Consider the following 9,853-nt stretch of genomic DNA (forward strand, 5'->3'; position numbering starts at 1 on the left):
CACTTGAGCTCAGGAGTTCAAGACCAGCCTGGGCATCATGGTGAAACCCTGTCTCTACTAAAAATACAAAAAATTAGCTGGGCGTGGTGGTGCAAACCTGTAGTCCCAACTCCTCAGGTGACTGAGGTGGGAGGATCACCTGAGCCTTGGGATATCAAGGCTGCAGTGAGCTGTGATCATGCCACTGCACTCCAGCCTGGGCAACAGATTAAAAAAAAATTTTTTTAACGAAAAAGAAAAGCTAAAAAGGAACATGTGGCCCTATCTTGCAGAGCTCATTCATCTGTGTGTCCCCAGCCCCTAGCACAAGGAGAAACAGAATGGATGCTCAAGACAGGAAAGCATGTTTGTGCAAGGGTGCCTGATGATGGTTGGAGGGGCACAATGACTTTGCCAAGATCACACAGCAAATGTGGGACAAAACCAAGGCTGACAGCTCATGACAGGGCGTGAAGTAGATGCAACTGACTGGCACAGTCTGGCTCTCCAGGGAAATGGGCAGTGGGCACACATTGCCCAGGGCAGAACTGGGGCTAGCCCCTAGTCCTCCACCCAAACTCCCTTCTCAAGGTACAAGGGCTGATCCTGTACCAGGGAGGGGTAGGGACTCAAACAGGAAAAGAGGACGAAAAGAGAATGGGGACTGAGTGAGAAGTGAGGACTTTAGAGAGATTAGGGGCTCCCAAGGCAAGTGGGAGGGGACTTCCCGGTAGGAGCCCAGATAGAGATGGGAACCTGTGAAGAGGGCGGGGCTCAGCGAGGAGATGCCGGTTTATATACTGGGGTGGGGGCTCCATAAGGGGGATGGAGACCTAGAGAAGCGACTGACGGTACAGCGAGGAGATGAAGGCTCAGTGAGGGGATGGGTCTTCCATGAGAGGGGTGGGGAACTGCGGGAGTGATGGGAGCTTCGGTAAGGAGTTTGAGGGACTGCATGAGGGGTTGGGACCCAGGGAGTCCGAGGGGTCTCTGTGAGGGACCTGGGGTGTCAGAGCGAGAAGGGAACTCTGGAAGGGGACAGGAGCTGGGGGAGCTGCAGCGGGCCGCTATCCGCAGAACCAGTCCCTGAGACGGGCCGGCGCCCCCCTCCCCCGCCCCCATGTCACCCCCGCCCCGAACTGCGGCGCAGGCGCGAACCGAACCCGCTTTGGCTAGGCTCCCGCTCCGGCTCCCGCTTGCTCGGCGGAGACTGCAGGCAGAGAGGTGAGCTTAGCCCTGCTCCACGCGCGGCCAGACCCCAGCCCCATCCCCTGGAGAATCCCCGCGCTCTGCCTGCATCCTCAGCCCAGGCTGTGTCCCGCCTGGGACAGGACCGCTGCGCCTGAGCCTCGGGTTTGGGAGGTGGGGGTCCCAGGGAAGTAGCAGGGGGCAGAGATAGCACCAGCTCCATCGCCCCTCGACACCTCAGGGTTGATAGGCTGGGCAGAGACTTCAAAGGACACCCCCCACCCCCGCCAACACTTCAAACCAAAAACCCATTCCTACCCGTCTCTGCCTCAGTTTCTCTCTAGGGAAAAGGACGCAGTTAGTGTGGACCAGGGGATCGATGGTCCTGTCAGAAAGAGTGGTGCGGGTGCAGGTGGAGAAGGGAAGGGGGGAAATGGCCTGATTTCCCCAACCAATACCCCTCACTCCTCCCCCTTCGGGAGAGCGCTTTCTCCCCCACCTGGTCAGCGCTGGACGCTGTAGTGGGCAAGTCTGAGGGTCTGGGAAGGAGAACTGAATGAGGCCGTGCAGAGGCAACAGATTCCATCCATCTTCGGCCCCTGGCTCCTGTCACCTTTGCCTATGCCTCCCACCCCTCGCCTCCTCCCTCCGCCGCAGTCTCCCCATGTCGGACAACGCAGCCCCCTCCTCTTCCCGCTCCCTTCCCACCAAGCTCCTCCTGGCTCCCGGCTAGGGACACCTCCCTAGCTGTTCCCATGGCAACCCTCGTCCCGGTTACCTGCGCCCCGCCCCCCGCCAGCTAGACCTACTCCCTGCAACCCTAAAACGCGAGGGGGAGGGGCCAGGCCGAGGGGGAGGCACCGTCAAGGTCACCTTCCTTCTCCAGTACTAGCAGGACTGAGTGATTACATCTATTTGGAGTAGGGGAAGCGGTGAATTGGAGGGGAAGAGTCGACCCAGGCCAACAGTCCCGAAGCCCCCTCCACACCTCCTCACCTGCGGTCTTTAATAATGGTCTCCGCACTGAGGCTCCTACCGTCCCCCGGGCCCCATTTATTTTCCCCACCCGGACCTCCCCAGCGCCTCGCCGGGGCGGGATCAGCGCTGGCCGCACCCCTCCTCACAGCCCGCCCCGCCCACCTCCTCCGGTGAGCCCTCCTCTCCAGACCTCTCGCCCTCCTCCTCCGAGGGTCTGTCGCTTTTAGTGTCTGCCTTTTCCCTTTCTCTGTCATGGCTGTTGTTTTTCCTCCTTTTCTTCCCCGCTCTTCTTTTCCCTGAATTGTAAGTGAGGAGGGTGTAAAGCCACTATTTATGGACAGGCTTTCTTGACAGCAATCTTGTGTGCCATGTGATTCCAAGCAGAACCTCCAACCGTGTGTGGGGTGTGTGTGTGTGTCTGTGTGTGTGTGTGTGTGTGTGTGTATGTCGTACCTATCTGGGTATGTCTCTGTGTGCTTTGTGAGCATGTGTCTGTGTGTTTCTCCGTGCTGTGTCGGTGAGTTTCTCTATGCAGGGATTTGAGGACCACATCTGATTGGAAGTGAGAGGGACTGTCAGGACCTTTATCTTACCCTTTGGAACAAGCACATTGTTTCATTTTGTAGGATGCTGCTAATTAAGGCTGAGGGCCATCATGGAGACTGGGGTAGAAGTCCAGTCCTCCCCCAGCACCTCCTGGCTTTGGTTTGGGCCAAACCTGTATATGGATACACAAGTACCTTCCATTCCCAAGATCTGTGTCTACTTTTGTGAAAAAAAGAGGGGAGGGGGTTATTTGATAGATTTCTCTGGAAATCTAACAGCCCTTAAGCCTAAGAGCCTCTAATCCTGAGGGCCCCTGACTTTCACTTCCTATGGAGTCAAAATTCATTGGAATCTGGAGGCTTTCGGGGGCAGTCCTGGGGAGGACATTTTATAGCCTTGAAGCTTGGGAACTCCAGCCCAAGTGTCAGCCATGACAACTACCCCCCAGAAGGGGGTCTGAAGGAGAGTGGAGGATGAGGCGCTCTCACTCCAGAGGTGGAGCCTAAAAAGTTCAAGATGGAAGTAATAACAAAAAAAGCACAGTACTAATCACAACAGCTACCATTTCTCAGCATCAGACACAATTAACTGTATGAAACAAGTATGATTATTAGGTCTGTTTTACAGATGAGGAAACTGAGACTCAGAAAGGTGGAAGCACTTGTCTAAGGTCACACATCCAGGAAGCAGTGTGTCCACGACTCCAGTCCAAGTGGTTAGGCTCCAGAGCCCACAGTCCCAGGTACTGGGTGGCCTCCAGGGTAAACATGTACATTTATTGACACCTCCAGTTGCCAGGCACTGGGCTAAGCCCTTCAGTGCATTGGCTCATTTGCGTTGTGCTTCGGGAAGGACAGGCTGGGATTCCAAAAGGCCAGACTGTGCTATGAGTGTAGGGTGTCTCAAGTGGGAGGAGAAGCGGGTGGGGCATAAAGATTTGGGGGGCTTATGAAGGTCACCATGAGCAGCTCCCACTAATCCCTCCCTCCGTCAGCTGCACCTTACCTGCTCCACAAGGATCCATGATGCCGAGTTGCAATCGTTCCTGCAGCTGCAGCCGCGGCCCCAACGTGGAGGATGGCAAGTGGTATGGGGTCCGCTCCTACCTGCACCTCTTCTATGAGGACTGTGCAGGCACTGCTCTCAGCGATGACCCTGAGGGACCTCTGGTCCTGTGCTCCCACCGGCCCTGGCCCTCACTGTGTTGGAAGGTAAGGCCAGATGAGCAACTCCTGTGATTCCTCTGCCTTGATGGAGGAAATGAGTCTGAATTTGAGGCCCAAAGAAAAAAGAAGAGATAGCGTAGTAGTTAGGAGTCTTGGGTTTAAATAATGAAGGGAACCTTCACTGTATTTGTATTTACATGCAAATTATTTACATATTTATGGTATGTAAATAATTACAGGTGCAGTGGCTCATGCCTGTAATCTCAGTACTTTGGGAGGCTGAGGTAGGCAGATCACCTGAGGTCTAGAGTTCAACAGCAGCCCTGTCAACATAGCAAAACCCTGTCTCTACTAAAAATACAAAAATGGGCTGGGTGCAGTAGCTCACGCCTGTAATCCTAGCACTTTGGGAAGCTGAGGCTGGTGGATCTCAAGGTCACGAGTTCGAGACCAGCCTGGCCAACCTGGTGAAACCCCATCTCTACTAAAAATACAAAAATTAGCCTGGCGTGGTGGCGGGTGCCTGTAATCCCAGCTACTTGGGAGGCTGAGGCAGGAGAATCTCTTGAAACCGGAAGGCAGAAGTTGCAGTGAGCTGAGATCTAGCCATTGCACTCCAGCCTGGGCGAAAGAGCAAAACTCCCTCTAAAAAAAAAAAAAAGAAAAAAAAAATGAGCTGGGTGTGGTGGCAGGCTCCTGTAATCCCAGTTACTTTGGAAGCTGAGGCAGGAGAATCACTTGAACCCAGGAGGCAGAGGTTGCAGTGAGCCAAGATCACACCATTGCACTCCAGCTGGGTGACAGAGCAAGACTCTGTCTCAAAAAAAAAAAAAAAAAAAAAAAAAAAAAAAGAAGGGAAAACGTTGCTCATTTTTTAGAAGAGACCCAAGGTTGCATACTTTCAGGCAAAGTTTGATCCAGTAGTTCAACCCTTTATACCACAGACTTTGCAAGTTTTCTTAGTCTTCAGCCTCCTCATGGTGCCCCCACCCTGGTAGCCTGTTAGCCTCAGACTCTCCCATGTTCCCCAAATGGCCACTACTGTGTGGACCCTCAGATCTTCACTCCACACCATCTAAGGGAAGTCAGCATGTCCTATGGTATTTCCTTCAGAAAAGAAAATAGCCTATAATCCCATCACTTTGGGAGGCCAAGGTGGGTGGATTACCTGAGGTCAGGAGTTTGAGACCAGCCTAGCCAACATGGTGAAACCTCATCTCTACTAGAAATACAAAAATTAGCTGGGTGTGGTGATGGGCGCCTGTAATCCCAGCTACTCTGGAGGCTGAGGCAGAAGAATCACTAGAACCCGGGAGACAGTGGTTGCAGTGAGCAGAGATTGTGCCATTGCACTCCAGCCTGTGCAACAAGAGTGAAATTCTGTCTCAAAAAAGAAAAAGAAAAATGGCCAGAAGTACTAGCTCACACCTATAATCCCAGCACTTTGAGAGGCTGGGGCAGGAGGATTGCTTTAGCCCAGGAATTCAAGATCGCCTGGGCAACATAGTGAGACTTCATCTCTACTAAAAATAAAAAATTAGCTGGATGTAGTGGCGCGGGCCTGTGATGCCAACTACTCAAGAGGCTGAGCCAGGAGGATCGCTTACGCCCAGGAGGTAGAGGCTGCAGTGAGCCATGATTGTGCCACTGCACTCCAGCCTGGGCAACAGTGTGAGACTCTGTTAAGAAAAAAAAAAAGAAAGAAAGAAAAGAGAGAAAAAAGGAAGAGAGAAAACAAAATAGCAAGATATTAAAAACATATTACCATTTACCTTAGCACCAAAAAAGAGAGAAATACTTAGGTGTAAATCTAACAAAATATCTGCAATATGAAAAGAACTACAAAACTCAAAAGATATCAAATAACTAAATAAATGGAGAAATAGTTCATGTCCGTGGATTGGAATAGTCAATATTGTCAAGATGTTAGTTCTTCCCAACCTGATCTTTGATTCAATGCAATGCCAATCAAAACTCCAGCAAGATATTTTGTGGACATCAACAAACTGACTCTATAGTTTATATGGAGAGGTAAAAGATTCAGGATAGCCAGAAATTTAAAACGTCATTTATAAGAAACAATGCTTTTCATTTCCAGAAGTCCTGACAAGCATTGCATTGGCTCTTATTGGGTCACTTGCCAGCCTTGAACTAATTACTATGGTTAAGAGATGGACTATGCTGACTGGTAGGAAGTGAGATTCATCTCACTTAAATCTTACTGTGGTTTCCCAGTGGTAGACTGGAGTATCTTGCCAGGGCAGCAAAAAAATGTGAAGAATTGATGTCTGTAACAGCCAAGGAGACTAGTTGGCCAGGGTGCACCAATGGGTCAAGGTGCAGTGGTGGCAATGAGCTGAGTCCGTGCTATGGGCATAGCTCTTTGCTAAATACTCTCGGGAGACTGAGGCAGAGGGTGCCTCCTGCTTTCAAAGGACTTCACTCTAGTGAGGAGGTAAGGTGCCAACCTGTGCAGAGAGACCAACTTACATAACTTCAGGTCAGGTCTGTAGAGAACACCAGGAGAGGAAATGATCAAGGAAGACTTCCAAGGAAAGGTTAGTGTGTATTTAAAATTTTTAAGCATCTTCTTAGTGCCAGGCACTGTGCTAGGCTCTTGGGAACACAGAATTTAAGACACGAGGTCCCTGTCCTTGAGGAACTCTTTTAGCTGTGGTTTATTTAGTCATTCAGCAAACATTTATTCAGTCTTTGCTCTGTACCAGCACGTGCTAGGCACAGAAGACTCCTAGTGAGCCAAAACAGGCACAGTCTCTGCTCTCATGGGGCTCTCAGTACTGCGGGAGAGGCAGACATCACTTACATAACAACCAAAATACATGTCCAAGTGTGCACAATGGTAAGTGTATTGAAGAATGAATAGGCACAGAGTTTGCCCAGAGTAAAGCAAGGGACCCAACTCAGTCCAGGGATCTCCTCCCTGAGGAGGTGAGGTTTGAGATGAGATCTAATGGTGCATAGAAGTTAACCCAGTAGAGACAGGGAAGGTAGAAAGGACAAGGAGATGAATTGGGCTGGAGGGAAGTGCAGGGTCGGCTGGAGAAACCCACTGCTAGGTGGGAGCTGGGCAGGAAATTAAGAGGCCTCAAGATTCCAAATAGAACATGATAGTTCATGCCTCCTCTCAGTTAGGCCCCAGCAAGTGTGCTCTGTGATTCCAATCTCCTAAGGATGGATAGAGTGGTTACCCTTAAGTCTGGTGAGGATCCAAGAAGATCCCTTGGTCAGGGGCCCCTGGCTGACCCTGACTGCTTCCTGGTCTGTCTGCTTCTCCCCAGATCAGCCTGTCCTCGGGGACCCTGCTTCTGCTGCTGGGTGTGGCGGCTCTGACCACCGGCTATGCAGTGCCCCCCAAGCTGGAGGGCATCGGTGAGGGGGAGTTCCTGGTGTTGGATCAGCGGGCAGCCGACTACAACCAGGCCCTGGGCACCTGTCGCCTGGCAGGCACAGCACTCTGTGTGGCGGCTGGAGTTCTGCTCGCCGTCTGCCTCTTCTGGGCCATGACAGGCTGGCTGAGCCAGGACACCAAGGCAGAGCCCTTGGACCCCGAAGCCGACAGCCACGTGGAGGTCTTCGGGGATGAGCCAGAGCAGCAGCTGTCCCCCATCTTCCGCAATGCCAGTGGCCAGCCATGGTTTTCGCCACCCGCCAGCCCCTTTGGGCAATCTTCTGTGCAGACTATCCAGCCCAAGAGGGACTCCTGAGCTGCCCACATGGTCTAAGGAGGAGCCAGATGTGGGTCCTGGATCCTTCCCCCTTCTCACCACAACCCCTTCTCAGTGTTTCCCCGGCTTCTCCCTTTTAGCAGGGTCCTTTTAGAGCTCAAATCTAGGTCAAGTCTGGCGCTCAAATCCCAGTGCTCCCTCCCCAAGATTGGGGCCCCAGCTCTTCCAAGATGCCAACCTTCCTCAAGTCTTCCCAAAACTTCCTACCCACACCCTCTTCCCAAGGCCCTCAGGGGCAGAAAACATCTCCTTCAACCCGTCCCCACTCCTTCCTCTGCATGACCTTGGGCAAGCCCCCTGCCCTTTCAAACCGTCAGCTCCTGCCTCTCTGCCATGAGGGCTTTGGATCTGATTCCTCTTCTTGCCAGGCTGAGGACACGCACTGCCCTCCATAGACACAGATGAAGGGGTGGAGGTCATTCAGCTCGAATGAGTCCCAGATGCTCACTTGGACTTTCCCTGCAGGATGTATGAAGATGTATGCCTCTCACAGTGTGTCTTCTACCTGCATTTTGGCATCAGAGCCCCCCAGCCCACCCACCATAGGCAATTACTAGCCCCAGTTGATAGGTGAGGTGGGTGAAGGAAGCTGGAGGTGACAGTGTCCAAGGTCACACAACAAAGCAGCATGCAGGAACTAGAAACACATCTTCAGCCTCCTCCTGGGCCAGCTCTTGTGCTACAGGTGGGGCAGAGCCAGCCCCACACCTTCCTGGTTCCCTGAGTGTCCTCAGGGTGGAGGACAGGTTTGGCCCAGAAAGACTAGCCAGAGGCCTGATGGTCCCAGGTGGCTCTGGATATTCTTTGGATATGGATTTAAATGGTCTCTAAGAGCATTTAAGGGGGCAGGAATCGTGGGTTGTCTTTGTCCCTCAAAGTCCACCTACCTAGAAACCAAGCCCACAAGCCTTGACCGTGACCCTGATAATAAATGTGCCCTCTCAGAAGCACCAGCTCCTCCCTCGCCAGCCGGAGGCGTCATCTCTCTTCTGTACCACTAGAGGGAGCTCCGATAGGGCTGGAGAGTAGTACTCAAGGCTCTCGCCCACTCCCCTCCCCAATTTACCTTCAGTCTCCACCAGCCTGAAGGCCTCCTGGGGGATCCTCAGGCCGCCCCCACCAGGGCACGCCCTACTGTCTTTGTGCCTCACGCCCCCTCCTCATCCTGCACCCCTTCCATCCCACCTTCCCTTTCAATAAACAGCTGGGATGGATACTGACTTTGTTTCCTTTCTCCCTGGCCACTGGGGTGTGGGGAGGAGAAAGACCGACTCTTAGGAGCACCTCCTGTGTGCTGGGCACGACCCATTATTTCTCATTTGCTCCTCATAATAACCTGTTGAGAAAAGAACTGGTCTTCTTTTTTTTTTTTTTTTTTTTTTTTTTAGTAGAGACGGGTTTTCACTTTGTTAGCCAGGATGGTCTCAATCTCCTGACCTCGTGATCCACCTACCTCGGTCTCCCAAAGTGCTGGGATCACAGGTGTGAGCCACCGCGCCCGGCCTTTTTTTTTTTTTTTTTTTTTTTTTGAGATGTCTCGCTCCGTCGCCCAGGCTGGAATGCAGCGGAGTGATCTCCGCTCACTGCAACCTCCACCTCCCGGGTTCAAGTGATTCTCCTGCTTCAGCCTCCCAAGTAGCTGGGATTACAGGCACTCGCCACCACGCCTGGCTAATTTTTGTATTTTTAGTGGAGACGGGGTTTCACCATGTTGGCCAGGCTGGTCTTGAACTCCTGACCTCAAATGATCCGCCTGCCTCAGCCTCCCAAAGTGCTGGGATTATAGGGTGAGCCACGGTACCCGGCCTTATTGTCGTCATTTTACAGATGTGGTAACTGATGATCAGAGAGGTAAGTCCTTTGCCTAAGGCTTCCCCATGGTGGATTTACTTTTTATTTTTATTTTTAATTCTTTTTATTTCAGTAACCTTTGGGGCCCAAGTGGGTTTTGGTTACATTAATGAATTCCATAGTGATTCTGAGATTTTAGTGCACCCATCACCGGAGCAGTGTACACTGTACCCAATAGGCAGTCTTTTATCCCTCATCCCCTCCCAACCTCCCCGGACTCAGTCCCCAAAGTTCGTTATATCACTCCATATGCCTATGCATCCTCACAGCTTAGCTTCCACTTATATAAGTGAGAACCTACTGTATCTGGATTTCCGTTCCTGAGTTACTTCACTTAGGATCATGGCCTCCAGCTCCACCCAAGTCCTGCAGTGGATTTAAACGCTCAGCCAAGGGCGG

The 9,853-nt window shown here is 52.0% G+C and overlaps 1 protein-coding gene across 2 annotated transcripts; it reads left to right on the forward strand.

The window, feature by feature from the left end:
* The first annotated feature begins 1,157 nt into the window (after nucleotides 1-1,157).
* On the forward strand, nucleotides 1,158-8,827 carry NRSN2 (neurensin 2). 2 transcript variants are annotated; one of them, XM_037993989.2, is made up of 4 exons: nucleotides 1,158-1,203; nucleotides 3,319-3,433; nucleotides 3,686-3,902; nucleotides 7,157-8,827. In XM_037993989.2, the coding sequence occupies exons 3-4, from the start codon at nucleotides 3,714-3,716 to the stop codon at nucleotides 7,580-7,582; spliced, it is 615 nt and encodes a 204-aa protein (XP_037849917.1). In that variant the 5' UTR covers nucleotides 1,158-1,203; nucleotides 3,319-3,433; nucleotides 3,686-3,713; the 3' UTR covers nucleotides 7,583-8,827. The 2 variants fall into 2 exon arrangements, with proteins under 2 accessions (XP_037849917.1, XP_008018015.2); XM_008019824.3 differs by lacking the exon at nucleotides 3,319-3,433 and having other exon boundaries at nucleotides 1,164-1,203.
* The last annotated feature ends 1,026 nt before the right edge of the window (nucleotides 8,828-9,853 follow it).

This window comes from Chlorocebus sabaeus, chromosome 2 (genome assembly GCF_047675955.1).
Source record: "Chlorocebus sabaeus isolate Y175 chromosome 2, mChlSab1.0.hap1, whole genome shotgun sequence".
In the NCBI taxonomy this organism is placed as follows: domain Eukaryota; kingdom Metazoa; phylum Chordata; class Mammalia; order Primates; family Cercopithecidae; genus Chlorocebus; species Chlorocebus sabaeus.

Coding starts and splice junctions, on each gene's coding strand:
- NRSN2 (XM_037993989.2), top strand. CDS start 3,714: ATGATGCCGAGTTGCAATCGTTCCTGCAGCTGCAGCCGCGGCCCCAAC. Junction 3,903..7,156: donor GGCCCTCACTGTGTTGGAAG/GTAAGGCCAGAT, acceptor GCTTCTCCCCAG/ATCAGCCTGTCCTCGGGGAC.